Source organism: Carlito syrichta, unplaced genomic scaffold, assembly GCF_000164805.1.
Source record: "Carlito syrichta isolate Samal-C Ts95f unplaced genomic scaffold, Tarsius_syrichta-2.0.1 Scaffold127977, whole genome shotgun sequence".
Taxonomy (NCBI): Eukaryota; Metazoa; Chordata; class Mammalia; order Primates; family Tarsiidae; genus Carlito; species Carlito syrichta.
The window spans coordinates 80,315-97,472 of record NW_007072073.1 but is presented as its reverse complement, the minus strand read 5'-3'; the positions used below and the strand labels follow the sequence as shown (position 1 = coordinate 97,472).

General features: G+C 37.4%; 1 protein-coding gene across 1 annotated transcript in view; it reads left to right on the top strand.

The window, feature by feature from the left end:
- The first annotated feature begins 5,624 nt into the window (after positions 1–5,624).
- The window catches only part of SCAF4 (SR-related CTD associated factor 4), a 40,861-nt gene continuing 29,327 nt past the window's right edge, over positions 5,625–17,158 (top strand). Inside the window, exons 1-7 of the mRNA XM_021707952.1 lie at positions 5,625–5,646; positions 7,703–7,812; positions 8,932–8,976; positions 12,065–12,226; positions 13,650–13,785; positions 14,419–14,558; positions 15,001–15,177. Coding sequence (XP_021563627.1) covers positions 5,625–5,646; positions 7,703–7,812; positions 8,932–8,976; positions 12,065–12,226; positions 13,650–13,785; positions 14,419–14,558; positions 15,001–15,177 — 792 coding nt within the window. The remainder of the gene's footprint in view (positions 5,647–7,702; positions 7,813–8,931; positions 8,977–12,064; positions 12,227–13,649; positions 13,786–14,418; positions 14,559–15,000; positions 15,178–17,158) is intronic.

The following is a 17,158-nucleotide window of genomic DNA, read 5'->3' as shown; positions in this document are numbered from 1 at the left end:
CTATTTTGTATTTACTCTGTGCTGGGTGCTATACTAAGTTTTGTATACATTGCTTATATTTAGCTTAGAATTCCCTGACTATAAGTAGAAACTATTATTATCCCCTTTTTACAGATGAAGAAATAAATTTCATAGCTAGCAAGTGGCAGAGCTAAGTAAGAGACAGGCAGTTAATTATTGAGCCTATGTTCTAGACATTAACAAATTATTGTGAGAAATCAGTAAATATAATAAAAACCTTGATATAGGTTGTAAACTTCGCTTGAGATTTCTTAGCTGATATTAGTGACCATGACAATTAACTATTTTTGAATGGGAGTCTCACTCTGTCTTCCAGTCTGGAGTGTAGTCACATGATCATGGCTACTACAGCCTTGGCCTGCTGGGCTCATCTGCTTGGTGAGGTGACCCTTCAGCCTCAGCCTTCCAAGTAGCTAGAACTACAGGTGCATACCACCATACCTGGCTAATTTATTTATTTAATGTAGAGATGAGTCTGGCCACATTGCCTAGGCTATTCCCAAACCTGAACTCAGGCAATCCTTTCACCTCCTTCTCCCAAAGTTCTGGGATTATAGGCATGAGTCACTGCGCCTGGCAATTAACTCTTTTTTTTTGAGTTGGAGTCTCACACTGTCACCCAGACTGGAGTGCAGTGGCCGCTCCCGGCCACCGCAGCCTCGACCTGCTGGGCTCCGGTGATCCTTCTGCCTCAGCCTTCCAAGTAGCCGGAATTACAGGCATGCGCTACCACGCCCGGCTGATTTTTTGATTTATTGTAGAGATGAGGTCTCGCTGCCCAGGCAGGTCACGAACCCGCAGGCTCAGGCAATCCACTCACCTCAGCCTCCCAAAGGCGCGGGATTACAGGCTGAGCCACCGAGCCCGGCAATTAACTCTTTTTTATTTAAGATTGTAAAATTGCAACTCTGCTCTGTACACACATTGTACATAGATAAGAATTTGATAATAAATCATATACAACTAAGAAGTTCATTTTGTTTTAGAATGAGAAAAATAAACTACACTTAAAGCAAATATAACAATGAACAGTATAATTGATTTTTAGCTATGGGAAGCAAAAATCAGGGAAAATAAAAGACAGGGGTCAGTATATGTGAGAGGGAATAGCAGGAGAGAACAAGACATTTATTAAACATTGATTTTATTTTATTTTAATTTATTTTATTTTATTTATTTGATTCAGAGTCTCACTCTGTCGCCCACGCTGAACTGCAGTGGCACGATCACAGCTCACTGCAGCCTTAAACTCCTGGGCTAAACAATCCTCCCATATCTCAGCCTACTGAGTAGCTTGGACTACATGCGCATACCACCATGCCTGGCCGATTTTTTGTAGAGATGAGGTCTTGCTATGTTGCCTAGTTGGTTTGGTACTCCTGGGCTCAGGCAATCCTCCCACCTCCGCCTCTCAAGGTGTTGAGATTACAGATGTGAGCCACCATGCCCAGCACACTGTTTTGTTTTTTGGTTTTTCTTTTAGATACTCTAATTTGTTAAACTGCTTAAAAATTTTATAAGAAGGTGCAATGTAGTATTTGTTTTAAAGATGAAAGAGTCAGCTGGGCTCAGTGGTTCAGCCTGTTATGTCAGCACTTTGGGAGGCCAAGGCAAGTGGATTGCCTGAGCCTGCGGGTTCAAGGCCAGCCTGAGCAACTTGGTGAGACCTTGTCTCTACAATAAATCAAAAATTAGCCAAGCATGGTAGTGTGTGCCTATGGTTCTGGCTACTTGGGAGGCTGAGGCAGAAGGATTGCCGGAACCCAGCAGAAGTGGCTATGAGCTTTCCACTGCACTCCAGCCTGGGCGACAGAATGAGCCTTCATCTCAAAAAAATTTTTTAAAAGATGAAAGAGTCAAACTCAGAACTAGGTGTAGTAGAGGGTTTATGTTTTCTCTGGAAATACCTGGATGAGTCAGTATTCAGTACAATTTCACTGTACAACATGTGGCCTATTTAAAGCTCTCCCTCATACCCTAAGATAAAATTGAGTTCTAAAACTTAAAACAGTATATTGGTTTTAAGTCTTGAAATTGAAATTTTTTTTTGAGTTGAAATTTGATCACTCTTCTCATCATCTAAATAAACTATACTGACAGTTCTTTTCTCACTAAGTCACCACGTTACAAAATTGACATTAAATATTTTAGTAACTTATATTGCCTCTAACTTGTGCCTCTTTTTGTTATTAAAAAGTCAGTGGATACCCCACGTTTTTTAAATAAAATAATTTTTTAAAAAATCAGTGGGGCCAGCCCCTCATAACAATTGCGTTAGTATATAACTTTCTAGTTTGGGTCTGTATTTCATTTTTTTCCACTTAACATAGCTGTATAGTTATTATTATCATCTTTACTTTCTGGGTACTGTTCTCCTGTATACTGATGTATTTTAAATAATTTCATCATTATTAAGTACTAATTGAAAAGGATTCAAGTTTTGGGAAATGGTAGATTACAGATTGAATTCTACCATTTAATTAACTTTATGACTTTGAACAGATTCTTGAGACTCAGTACACTTATTTGTAAAATTGAATTATAACATCTAGCTCACCTGTTTTTTTTTTTTTTTTTTTGAGTTGGAGTCTCATTCTGTCACCCAGGCTGGAGTGCAATAGCACACTCACAACGGCCACCACAGCCTCTGTTGGCTGGGCTCAGGCGATCCTTCCGCCTCAGCCTTCCAAATAGCCGGAATTATAGGCACACACTACCACACCTGGCTTGTTTTTTTTATTTATTGTAGAGACGAGGTCTCACCAAGTTGCCCAGGCTGGTCTTGAACCTCTGAGTTGAGGCAATCCTCTCACCTCAGCCTTCCAAAGTGCTGGGATTACAGGCTTGAGCCACTACGCCCTGCCCATCTAGCTCACCTTAAAGGTTGTTAGTATTTCTGTTCAGATGGGCAGTGTCAGTGCCCTTTGTTACAGGAAAGTATATCAAAATATATCAGCATAATTTCTGGGTCTCTGTATCTGTCCATTGGAGTTATTGATCTAGATATTAGGAAACGTTTTTGCCTTGCAAAATAGAGACTATTTGAATTTGTGCTTTGAAGAAGTCAATAAAATACTAATAACATTCACTGAGTTTTTCTTTTGTTGTTGTTTTTGAGCTGTGGTGTCCCTCTGTTTCCCAGGCTGGAGGATAGTGGCATGATCACAGCAGCCTCAAACTCCTGGGCTCAAGCAATCCTCCTGCCTCAGACTTCTGAGTAACTGGGATTACAGGGGTGTGTGGGATTACAGGGGTGTGACACCACATCTGGCTCATTTTTAAATTTTTTTTTTTGTAGAAACAAGGTCTCACTGTGCTTTCAGATTGATCTTGAACCCTGGGCTCATCTCAGCCTCCCAGAGTGCTGGGATTATAAGCATGAGCCACCATGCCAGTCTCACTGAGTTTTTAAGCCTCTAATTTTGAAACCTATATTTGACTGTAGTGGTTTTCTTCATAAATTTTATCCAGTGTAAATTCACAGCTTTAAGATCTGAGAGAAACATTGGTAAAGGAGATTAAAAGCCATCTAAAAAGAAGCAGCCGGGTGGGATGGTGCATACCTGTAGTCCCATTTACTGGGGGAGTTTGAGGTTCAGGGATCACTTGGGCTCAGGAATTTAAAAAGACTTATATGAAATGGAAGTCTTACAATGTTAAGCAATAAGATACAAGGATTACCATCTACAATAAAGCCTTGAAACATGTCCCATCTCCTTTTTTATATGCCAGCCACTGAGCTTGCCACATACTAAACTCTCCAAAATTTGTTGAATGAATGAAAAATGAACCAAAAATACATTTCTGCTTCCTGGTCTGCTGCTCATTTCTTAACCAGTTGGAATTTGGAATTTCTTTCTTTCTTTTTTTTAATTTAAAGATGGCGGGGTACAATTCAGGATTGGGTATACATGTGGTCATCATACAGGTAAAGCTTAGGCCTTCCGTTAGTCCCCATTTTGTCTGGTTTGAGATCAGGTACCCTTATTGATGTTGTGCCCCCACCTGGCAGTATCCTGCTATGGAATTACTTTCAAAACTGATATCACTTGCATCCACCTAATTGCCAAACACAACTTAGTTTGCACTCTAATTAACCTCCTATAGCATTTGGCTGTGCGAAATATCTTTGCTTTGTCCTAGTATTCATTTTTTTCATTTTTTTTTTTCTGCTACATTGGATTTTTTTTTTTTTTTTTTTGAGTTGGAGTCTCACTCTGTCACCTGGACTGGAGTACAGTGGCCACTCCCAGCCACTACAGCCTCGACCTGCTGGGCTCCTGTGATCCTTCCGCTTCAGCCTTCCAAGTAGCTGGAACTACAGGCATGCACTACCATGCCTGGCTAATTTTTTTGATTTATTGTAGAGATGAGGTCTCGCCAAGTTGCCCAGGCGAGTCTCGAACCCGTGGGCTGAAGCAATCCACTCACCTCAGCCTCCCAAAGCACGGGATTACAGGCTGAGCCACCGAGCCCGGCTTGGAATTTTTGGTATACACTAATTAGGTATATGTTCTTGATTCCCTTTTTACTACAAGCTTCTCACCCATCTTCATGGCTTTGCTTCTCTAACCTTTCACTTTCTAGCCTGAACTCTTCTAAATTCTAGATCCATATTCCTGTGTCTGCCTGGATATTTAGTAGACATCCCTAATTAAATTCAATGTGTTCCATTGTTATTACTGAGTCAGTACAATACACAGGTAAGGCATAGATGTCTGATTTTTTTTTTTTTTTTTTTCCTGTATTCACTGTCATAGTTAGTGATCTCTGCCCAAATTTAAGCAGCATCGCATAGCAATGCTGTTAGGGAGTGTGAGCTTTAGAATTAACAAATTTTAGTTCAGACCATGTCATGGGCATCATCTAAAACAGATGTGGCTCTTTCTGAGTCTCATCTTGAAACAGGTATAATAAATCTACCTTAGTTAATGTGATTAAATAAAATAATCACATTATTTTAAATAATCACAGCATAACACACCATCTGAATTTACTGCTTTCTAATACATAGTAAGCACTCAAATGTTCGTTTCCTCGTCTCTTCCCAAGTCATCTTGTCTTTATGGAATGTTCTAATACCCATCAACTGTCCCTTAGATTATAGCACCTAAAGGTTCTCATGCTGGTCTTTTGCTTGAATGATGGGTATACTGCTATATGGTTTAGTCTGTGCTCTAATTTTTGAAATAAATTATGATAATTTAAGTATAGACTATGGAGTGTTTTCTCAGAAGCTACACTAGTCTGTCTTGAGTGCTCATTTGGCTGTTTTTGTCTTTTGTTTCAAGTCAGTGAGTTGCTTACTGCTAAAATGATAAAGAACTACTTTTGGGGGGAATTAGGCAAGTAACTCTGGCGTAGGCTTTATTAAAATTTACTCTAACCTTTTAATGGCTAAAGAAGTAGTTCTCACTGTTGCTCATTCTTAAGATTTGTGATTTTGTTTTCTGTTTCGTTGAATCCCCTTTCTCTCCATTAAGATATAGAGAAATTAGTGGAACAATAATGAGCAGCTATCTTAATAAATTTTACAACATAGAATATGCCTTTTATACGTTAAGTTCCATGCATGTAGACCTTCGAGTTGCCACGTTTCAAAGATGTGTTTGCATGTCCAGTCATGTAAGTTAGTTCATGTGTCTGGCGTACATTGTCACTGTGCATACATCCTCTGCAAGTGGTTGTACTTTTGTGTGCTTTACTGTATACACTGTATACTGTATAGAGTGCAATAGTAAAGTATCTTTATTTCCAGCCCAGGATGTCTGGAAGCAAGTGAAAAGCAGCAGTGATATAGCTGATATTGTATAGCCAATTGTGTTAGTTGTGTTTTTTTATCATGTTGGTAAATGAGATAATATAATGAAGATTGTGACCTTAGTTATTTAAAGCATCCCTTTATTAGAATGAATTTCTATGTTAATATCTTTTTTTTTTTTTTTTTTTTTTTGCGTTGGAGTCTCACTCTGTTACCCAGACTGGAGTGCAGTGGCTGCTCCCTACCACCGCAACCTCGACCTGCTGGGCTCCGGCGATCCTTCCGCCTCCTCCTTCCAAGTAGCTGGAACTACAGGCACGCGCTACCATACCCAGCTAATTTTTGATTTATTGTAGAGATGAGGTCTCACCAAGTTGCCCGGGTGGGTCTCGAACCCGTGAGCTCAGGCAATCCACTCGCCTCAGCCTCCCAAAGCGCTGGATTACAGTCTGAGCCACTGAGCCCGGCTTCTATGTTAATATCTTAATGTTTTTCCCATTTTTTATATCTTAGTATTTATGGAGAAATTCTACCATTTTCTGCTTAAATATAATATCTGGTTCTTATTGATTATATGTGACTTTTTTCCTTCTTTAAAATTATTGTACTGGTGTCTTATGGTTTTGAAAGATGTGAAAATTGTCTCAATTTTTAGGATACACTACCAGAAAGGGCTGTTTACTCTGGGAAAAGAAAACTCTTTTATTCTTTAGGCTAGCCTTTTAGCTAGTGGTGTAGTAAAGGTTCATATCCTAGATGTCTGTATTTGAAATATTGACATGAATTGGAAAGAATGGAAGTGTGATTCACATGAGGTTGATAATGCTTTAAAGTCCTAGGTGAGGTCAAGCACGGTGGCTTCCACCTGTAATCCCAGCACTTTGGGAGGCAGAGGTAAGAGATTGCCTGAGCCCAGGAGTTCTAGACTAGCCTGGGCAACTTGGTGAGACCTCATCTCTACAATAAATAAATAAAAACTTAGCTGGGGGGTGGTGGTGGTGTGTGCCTGTAGTACTGGTTAATTGGAAGACTGAGGCAGAAGGTTCACCTGAACCTAGCAGGTTAAGGCTACAGTGGCCGTGATCATGCCACTGCACAGGCAACAGAGTGAGACTCTGACTCAAAAAAAAGTGCCCCAGGTGGAATGTGTGCTTATGGTTAAACAAAACAAAAACAAGAATTAAAGAGATTATATACAAATAACGTCAGGCTTTTATCTTTATTACCCTCTGTGGACTCTTATTATGTCTTGATTGGATTTAAACCTTTTGGGAGAAAGAATATAAACGAATGGTGACATCTCATGGGAGCACCTGATTGCTTATATTCAGTGTTGTGAGAGTTGTTAAATTTGGTGTTCACCTTTTTAATCATGGGCTATTGTTTTTAATCTGTGACTGAAGAAATTGTGAATTCCTATACTTACATCACAGATTATTGGAACTTTAGAATAATGGCATTTTAAATTTCTTACCTGATTTCATACATATTTTTCTCCAAATTAACCTTAGGATTATTTGAAGTTCTTCAAAATCTCTGTGAGATTTGGATTTAATTTACATTTAATATTGACAGAATTGTACTGTTACCACATTTGGTCTAGGAACATTGTGTGTTTGTCTCCACTCAGATAATTTTTGAGTTTTTTGTAAAAGTTTTATAATATTTTTCTGCTGCAGGTTTTGAAAATTTCTTAATGTTTTTTCCCCTAGTTTTGTGATTTTATTTTATTTTTTTGCTATGTTTAATGTCTTTTCCCATTGTATTTCTAAGTGGCGATTCAAATATATGAAAAAGATGTTTTTATTTACTAGACAAATTGTTAAACTTTTCGTTCCAAAAGTTTGTTATTCTCTTAGTTAATAGACTGCAGATACTTTTATGGAATAGGGCAGTAGACCTCTAAAAATACCTTATAAGTTTTTTTTTTTCTTTTGTTTTTTAAGCTCTTTTCACTTATGGATATGAAACCTCCCATCTCTAGAGCCAAGATGATTCTCATCACTAAAGCTGCTATTAAAGCAATTAAGGTAAGAATAAAATAAATATTCAATTTGGGAACTGTTTTTTAAATTGTGAAAAGTTATTATTAAACATGAGACTTCATCTTGTGAATTAGTTCAGGCCAAATCAAAGGTTTTGCTAAAGGTATGTGATAATACCTTAAATTTTCATTATAACAGATTCTTTCGAAAGGTTTTAAAATTTCATTTAATCTTTGCAATAAACCAGCTGAATATTTTTATTTGAAGAGGAAAACAACAAAATTTAAACTTTATGAAATTAAATGTCTTACGGGGGGACTCAAGAAAACAATTTATTTATTAAAAATTATGTATTCTTATATGTTTAAACTTCAGTCACCTCCAAAGTACTCTTCATTTGATGCAATACACCTATCAAAATGTTTTATCCATTGCCCAAAACAATTTTTGAACTCGTCCGTTTTGATGCCTTTAGTGCTTCTGTCATTTTCCTGTTTTACCACGTCCACATCAGCAAAATGTGTCCTTTTGAAAGTTTTTTCATCTGGGGAAACAAACAAAAAAACGTTGCTTGGAGTAAGAAGGAGGGTGCAGAGGAGTCATGCAGTTTTGATCGAACACTCTGTGCAGTATGGGCCCGTGCATTGTTCTGGTGGAAGAACCAATCACCTACTTGCTACAACTCAGGATGTTTCTTTTGCAAATCAGAGCATCCAGATAAAAACCTCTGGGATTCTAGAACACTTACCTAGCAAGGAAAGTCTATACTACAAAGGGATTGACCTCCAAAAGATAATTCCAGGGTTTTTTGGGTCCCTCCCTCATATCTAGGGTCACACATTGAGTGACTCATTTTTTAGAAACTGCATTGTTTAGTTCTGATTTCATTGGTCTTATACTTCTTATAAGGTTATTAAATATCCTGTTATGAAGGTATATTGGTTTTTAAAACCTAAGAAAAGGACTGTTTCGGGAATTTTGTAGTTTTCTGTTAATTTTTTTCTGGTTTGTTTAAAATATTTTTCAGTTGCTGCTTATGGATTGTTCTTCATGGTTCATTCAGTATTATCTTGATACTTATTTAAATTGTACAAATGTCAAGGTTTTAGATATTTTCTAATTATAAGAACTGTATATAAACTGTAATTTTCTTTTAATTTTCAGCTTTATAAGCATGTAGTTCAAATAGTAGAAAAGTTCATCAAAAAGGTAACTATCTGTTTTGTTACTTCATTTTAGCTATGATGCATATTTGTAGTTTACTTTGTAAATTGCATTTGGGATGCTTGCTTATAAAGCCACTTTATAAAAAAAAATAGTCACTAGAGGTTCTTTTTTTTCTGGGTGTTTCATCGTTGATGTTTATTGCAAAGGTTTTTCATTCTCTAGCTCAGAATAGCAACTTGGTTACTTAAAGAGAGAGGCAGGTAAAGGACTGTAGAAGCAGGGACTGTGGTGACCCAAACATTGTGTGCCCCACCTAAGAGATTCCAACCACTGGAAATGGCCAGGTGGAAGTGCCAGCCCAGTGTTGCCAGACATGGATTTTTTGAGACGAGGCCAGCAAACTATTCTCATGTGAAACCTTTTTTTTTTTTTTTTTTTTTTTGAGAGAGAGAGAGAGAGAGACGGTCTTGCTCTGTTGTCCAGGCTGGAGTGCAGTAGCATGATCATAGCTTACTTCAGCCTTGAACTCCTGGGCTAAAATGATCCTCCCACCTTGGCCTCCCCAAGTGCTGGGATTACAAACTTGGGCTGCCTTGCCCAGCCAGGTAAAATCTTATTTCTAAATGCCGGCTACAAATTTAATAATTTAAGAATTACGAGCCGGGCTTGGTGGCTCAGCCTGTAATCCCACGCTTGGGAGGCTGAGGTGAGTGGGTTGCCTGAGCCCGCGGGTTCGAGACCCGCCTGGGCAGGCGAGACCTCATCTCTACAATAAATCAAAAAATTAGCTGGGCATGGTAGCGCGTACCTGTAGTTCCAGCTACTTGGAAGCCTGAAACAGAAGGATCTCCGGATCCCAGCAGGTTGAGGCTGTGGTGGCCGGGAGCGTGCCACTGCACGCTAGTCTGGGTGTGACAGAGCCTCCAACTCAAAAAAAAAAAAAAAAATTACGTGCACCTGTGGTTCCAGCTACTTGGAAGGCTGAGGCAAAAGAATCACCAGAGCCCAGCAGGTCAAGGCGATGACCATGAGAGTGCCACTGCACTCCAGTCTGGGTGACAGAGTCAGATTCCAACTTAAGAAATAATAATAATAATTAAATAAGACTGTACGGACCTTACAAAATATATCTGTGGGCCTGTTTGGACTTTTTGGTTTAGAGTGTCTTTCTGTGTCAGATACACATCCACTTGGACGCATTCACACATGCAGGACTTTTTAGAGGAGTAGTTCTCAAACTTTTGCTTTTAAAACCCCTTTACACTTAAAAATTATTGAAACCTTAGAGGTTCTTCTTTTTTTTTTTTTTTTTTTTTTTTTTTTGAGTCAGAGTCTCACTGTTGCCCAGGCTGGAGTGCAATGGCACGCCCACGGCCACCCCAGCGTCAACCTACTGGGCTCAGGCAATCCCTCCGTCCCAGCTAGAGATTCTTTTTTAATCACTAAAAGTTTAAAAACAAATTTATAGTAATACCATGGATTAAGTACTTATGGTGAGCTTAGCACTCAACTCACAATAGTTTTTTTGTCTCTTTGAGCAGGAACCTTCCCCTAAGTCTGAATGCGTGCTTTGCCCTTTGCCCTGTCTACTCTGTTGACATATAACTCACTTTTGAGTATTTTAAATAAAATTACTTTGTAAATTTTCCCAACTTTTCCCTGCTCTTATCACAATTCTTTTTCATTCTACAGTTGTTTGTTGTTTATGACTGTGATTAGCACACAATCTGTCTCAATAGAGAACTGAGAACAGAGATAAACACCTTGTGGTACGTACTAATAAAAGTCTGTGGAAATGTCAACCAGATGAAGTAGCTCACGCCTGTAATCCCAGCACTTTAGAAGGCAGAGATGAAAGGATTGCCTGAGTCCAGGGGCTCAAGACCAGCCTGGGCAACTTGGCAAGACCTCATCTATACAATACATTTTTTAAAAAAGTAAAGAAAAGAATTATCCAGGCGTGGTAGCAGGTGCCTGTAGTTCCAGCTACTTGAGACGCTGAGGCGAAAGGATTGCCTGAGCCCCGCAGGTTGAGGCTGCAGTGACCATGAGCATGCCACTGCACTCTAGCCTAGGTGACAGAGTGAGACTCCTATTTAAAAAAATTTTTTTTTTAAAGTTTATGTAACAGTTTCTAATTCATGGCCTTTTCATACTTGTTTAAGTATAAAAGTTAGAGCTCCAGCAGACCAAAACAAGTAGTTAGTAGAAATTTTTAATAATAGCAAATCAAAGTACAAATAAATAGAAAAAAATATATAGGAAAAAATTAAATTTACCTACATACCACTGCCTCCAAATTACCACAGTATTTATGTTTGAATTTATTTTTATTTGTGTACTTATGCATTTATAAAAGGAAAATAGAGACATTGCAGGTTGTTAACCTGGTTTTGCCATTTAGTTTGTCATAAACATTTGCAAAGTATTCCTTTGTATGGATTGTTACCGTGATATACTGAGCCATTTCTACATAGTTGGATAGTTACATAGTTCGGAGTTTTTACTTTTTATTAAAAGTGCTTCCGTGGCTAACCTTATGGAAAAAATTAGATACATCTTAATTGTTTTCCTTAGTGTAAATTTCTAGATATAGAGTTGTTGGATCAAAGAAGACTTTATTTTTATTGCTAAATTGTCTTCCATAGAGGGTTGTACTTTGCCTGTTTTTCTCTGCTATTCTTTTTATCTTTGTTAATTTGATCAGCCAAAGATGACTTCTTTTTAATTTTTATTTCTCTGGTACTGTAGCTGATATAAAATTGTTTAATATAATTTTGAAAGATAAAAATGATCTTTTCTAGTAGGACGATATTGCAATTGAGATTGCCATAAGTGAACTTTTAAGGAAGTAGCTTAGGGATTGGTAATGTTGATCCTGGGATATTGTGTGGGGAGATAGAGGGATCAGAGAAGAGTAAAATCTTGGCAGTCAAAAGTATCAAGAGAATGATAGTTCTGTATAGACATGTGGGAAATTTGACAATTAGCCAGTTAGAGAATGGAAACATTCAGGTAGTTTTTAAACCATCATTAGATGGATATAAGAAGTCTCATCAATGTGAGATGAATCGATGTCAAGTTGTGACTTTGTTTCTCTTGTACTGACTTTACACCTTTATCCTTGCAGTGTAAACCAGAGTACAAGGTTCCAGGATTATATGTAATTGACTCAATTGTGCGACAGTCCCGTCATCAGTTTGGAACCGATAAAGATGTTTTTGGGCCAAGATTCTCTAAAAACATTACCGCCACATTCCAGTATTTATATCTTTGTCCATCTGAAGATAAGGTATAGTTAATTGTTAAACTAAAACTTATATTCTTGTTGGTTTTGTATTTATTTTCACAGTCATTTAAATGTATGCTAGATATTTGAAGCCTACTGTATTACTAGATAAGATCTTCATGTATTGATCTCTGTGAGTTTATAACAAAACCCAGTTTTTTGTTTAGTGGTCATTTTATATTTCTCTATTTTCTTATGAGGTCCTTTAGGGATGTTGTACTGTTTAAATATGAAAGGAACCAAATTTGTAGAATGAAAAAGCAGAATGGCCGTTATCAGGGGCTGAGAGTAGGGGAAAGTGGGATATTGCCAATCAACAGATATAAAATTTCAAGTTAAGCAAGATGAATAAGTTTTAGAGATCTGCTACACAACATTGTGCCTATAGTTAACAGTTCTGTATTGTACACTTAAAAATTCGTTAAGAAGTTATATCTCATATTAAGTGTTCTTACCACAATAAAATAAAAATAGTTTAAAATATATGAAAGTAGCATCATCTTGCTATTGTTGGTTAAATTTGCTTATATAGTTGAGTGATGTATACTTAAGTGATGAAAAAATCCGTCAGTAGAGAAAAAGGTAGTGTTCATCTCAGGTTGTTGTTTATTCCAGAAAGAAAGAGCCAATAATTGATGTTCTTCCCTAACATATAGAGGTGCTAGAGCATACATAGTATTTGTTAGCAATCTTACTACAGTATTTAATTTCTCATCTATATAGCTGTTCTTACGATGTATTTACAAAGGGTAAGTACTTACAGATATAGTTAGTAACAACTATAAATAAGTGGGGGAATTATACTTGTAAACATACTCAGAATAATGAAGAATGCAGACATTTACAGTAAATGGCATACAAATTTGCGTGTTACATATTCTGTGTTTATATTCTTAGAGGAGTGCTCTTGTGGGAAAAATACACAAAACAACCAGGGTGATTCCTTTAGTAGGAGATAAAAGTCGTACCCATGAAGACGACATTGTCTCTGAATCTCCTTTGCATATTTATTTGGCCACAAAACTATTTACCTTTTGATCACAGATCAATTTCATCAATATTTTAGCTGTTAAATTATTCTGAAGAAATTCTTCACTTCATTTACTTCTCTAAGATAACTTTTTTATTAATTAATGATGGAGTTTCTTTGTAAACATAAATAAAATGTAATGAAAACGTCAATATATTTCTTCTTATTCTTTAGTTCTGTATTCCATCTCTGTTTCTTATTCTAGATGATACCACTGAAGAAAAGCTAATTAGAGTAGTTTAACAAGGTTGTAACTGATGGATTTTTTTTCCCCCTGTTTATGAAACAGACTTAGTATGGAAAAGTTAGTCTAGGAAGTTTTCCTTCTTTTTTGTAAGATGTAGAATACATTATTCAAATATTTATTAAATATTCATGTTTCCTCACACATAACAGAGTAAAATAGTTCGTGTGCTGAACCTTTGGCAAAAAAATGGAGTGTTCAAAATTGAAATTATTCAACCTCTTTTGGACATGGCAGCAGGAACCAGTAATACCGCCCCAGTAGCAGAAAGTGTTACCAACAATGAAGGTATAGTATAGTCAAGTGTATCTGTGATCTTAGATAATGGTATCTTTTCCGTACATGAAAGGCTTAGAGTTTATTTATATTGGTAGAATTTTTCTGTAAAAAGGAAACTTGAGTTTGCATCTTGGAAAGTATAATTTTCTTTTTGTAATTCCTTTTTTTTCTTTTTTTGAGTCAGAATATCACTCTGTTACCCAGGCTGGAGTGTAGTGGTACCATCACAGCCACTGCAGCCTCTCCTGCTGGGCTCAGTCAATCCTTCTGCCTCAGTCTTTCAAGTAACTGGAACTACAGGCACATACTTATTTAGGTATTTATTGTGCAGATGAGGTCTCACTGAGTTACCCAGGCTGGTCTCAAAAACTCCTGGGCTCAGGCAATCCTCTTGCCTTGGCTTCCCAAAGTATTGTGGGGTTACAGGCATGAGGCATCGTGCCCGGCCAGTATAATTCCTATTTCTGATAAAAATATACATTCTAATAGTTGTTGTAGTATAAACCCCAGTACCATAATCTATATGTTAAACTGAATGGAATTTTATTTTAGCACAGAAACTTGCTAGAGTTTAAAAAGGGAAGCTTAGAGGTTAACATTTTCTTAAGGCCTTAATGCTTTTATTTTATTTTATTTTTTTAGGCTCACCTCCACCTCCGGTAAAAGTTTCTTCTGAACCCCCACAAACCACTCCAAACTCCATCCCCACTGTACCACAGTTACCCAGCTCTGATGCCTTTGCTGCTGTGGCTCAACTGTTTCAGACAACTCAAGGCCAACAGGTAAACGGTCTTCTCAAAGGTGAAATTATCTGCAGGGATAGGCACTGTTGTCAGTTCTTGTTTTTCATTCCTCACCAGTGAGCACATTGAAGGGAGAAAATATGTCTGCTTTTCAACTAGAAAAGCCCTCACGAAAGAGGTAATGATGTAGGGGTATTATTTACCTTGGTCACAATTTAGTGTTTTTTTCCTTCTCTTTTACCATCATTTTATATCATTGAGGATGTCAGCATACATTTTAACCCTAAGTATACACTTTGTGTTTCTCTCTATATTCATTCACAACAAACCTTTAACCATCAGTAAAAGGATGTTCTTCCAGTTTATTCTGTGCCTGTGCTATTTTGAGTCACCTTCAACATATTTTTAGTAAATTATTTTTTGATACTATCTATGATTATACTTTGTTGTGTGGTTTTTATGAGTTTTCCCATTCTTTAAGCTTCAGCAGATCCTTCAGACTTTTCAACAACCTCCAAAACCACAGTCTCCCGCCCTTGACAATGCTGTGATGGCTCAGGTTCAGGCTATCACAGCTCAGTTAAAGACAACTCCTACACAACCACCTGAACAAAAAGCTGCTTTCCCCCCACCTGAACAAAAAACTGCATTTGACAAGGTATGCTTTTCTCACATAATTCAACCCCGTTTATATCACTCAACTTGGATCATGGCAGTTATCCCTTCTGTATTTTCTGTGGATTCTTATTTTATTGTTTTGTGGTTTGAGGGATTTTCCCCCTCAACACGAAAACATTGATTATTTTTCCTGGTTTTAAATATGCTATATGCTCACTGCAAAATTTTTCTGGGAGAAAAGAAAACAGAAAATTCTTCATTAACTCCATACTTTAGTGTTACTGTAACATTTTGCTTTATATCTTTGCAGAATTAGTTTCTTGTGAATATATGCTTTTCTTTAATTGGTCATAATACAAGCCTTCTTGTTTTCATCTTAATGTTCTTGTCTGTTTTTGTTAAGATTAATAATGAATTTAGATCTACATTTTTACTGTATGCATATAATATGTAGTATGCCGTTACATGGACACATTACAATTTATCCATTCCACTACTGATAGACATTCAAGTTACTTTCCGTTTTTTGCTCTTAAAACACCTTAGTTAACATGACTAAAACATGAGGGTTTAGAAACTAGCCAGGCATGGTGGTACATGCCTAAAGTCCCAGCTTCTCTGGAGGTTGAGGGAAAAGGAGGCTCACTTGATCCCAGGAGTTCAGGGCTACAGTGACCTATGATTGCACCACTGCACTCCAACCTGGGCAGCAGAGCAAGACCATCTCTCTAAAGAACAAGCAAAACAAGAAAGTTTGGGTTGGTTCACTGTCTTTCAGCTTCTCCGTTGGGTCTGTGGTTCCTTAGACATACTTTAAAAGTTGCCACTAAGACTATGGGTATGCTGAACATGCACAACTCACAGCTTCAAACTTGAAATTTTAACCCAGGCTGCTTCACTCTTATCTGTTTTATCTGTTTATTATGTTTATCGTGTTACAAAATTTCATTTCACTTTTCAGGTTCTATTACAACAAAACAAAAGTTTGAAAATCAGACCTAAATTGTATCTTTGGTTTCATTATCTCTAAAATTTTATTCTTTCCAACATTCTAAGATAGAATAGCTATTGCCAGTAGTCCAGACTTAAAATTAATATAGTAAATAATGATTTTCATTACATTTTAGTGATTTGTCAGTCAATTTCTACTGACTAAAAGAATGTTGGATAAGGCCAGACACAGTGGCTCACTCCTGTAATCCCAGCATTTTGGGAGACCATGATGGATTGCTTTAAACCCAGGAGTTCAAGACCAGCCTGAGCAACATAGCAAGACCTCATCTCTATAGAAAATAAAAAAATAGCCAGGCTTGGTGGTACATGCCTGTAGTCCCAGCTACTTGGGAGACTGAGGCAGAAGGATCATCTGAATGAACCCAGGAGTTTGAGGCTGTGGTGAGCCATGGCTGTGCCACTGCACTCCAGCCTGGGCAGCAGAGTGAGACTCCAACTCAGAAAAAAAGAAAATTGGATGAATTTTTGAGTACAAAGGAATACAGACTTGTAGGGGGGAAAATACACATAAATAACACAGGAATTTATAAAGTAAAAAGAGAAACAATTTTATATAAGTTTGAACAGACTTGTTTGTATATTTTTTTCACGTCTATTTCAATGCACATATGAACATAAATGCTCGTATATGTGGTTTTATTAGTCTTTTATTCTATGTTGTGATTAGGAAAATTCTCCTCAGCTGTATTTTTAAGAGAATTCTATATTTTCTTCTAGTAGTTTTTTGGTTTTTTGTTTTGAGTCTGTGTCTCACTCTGTCACCCAGGCTAGAGTGCAATTTTTGTAGAGACGAGTTCTCGCCAAGTTGCCCAGGCGGGTCTCGAACCCGCAGGCTCAGGCAATCTACTCACCTCAGCCTCCCAAAGCGCGGGATTACAGGCTGAGCCACCAAGCCCGACTCAGTTCTGATTCTTAAGGCCATCAGTTGATTAGGTGAGGCCCACTCCTTATGTAGGGTAACCTGCTTTACCTGAAGCCTACTGATTTAAATGTTAATCTCATCTAAA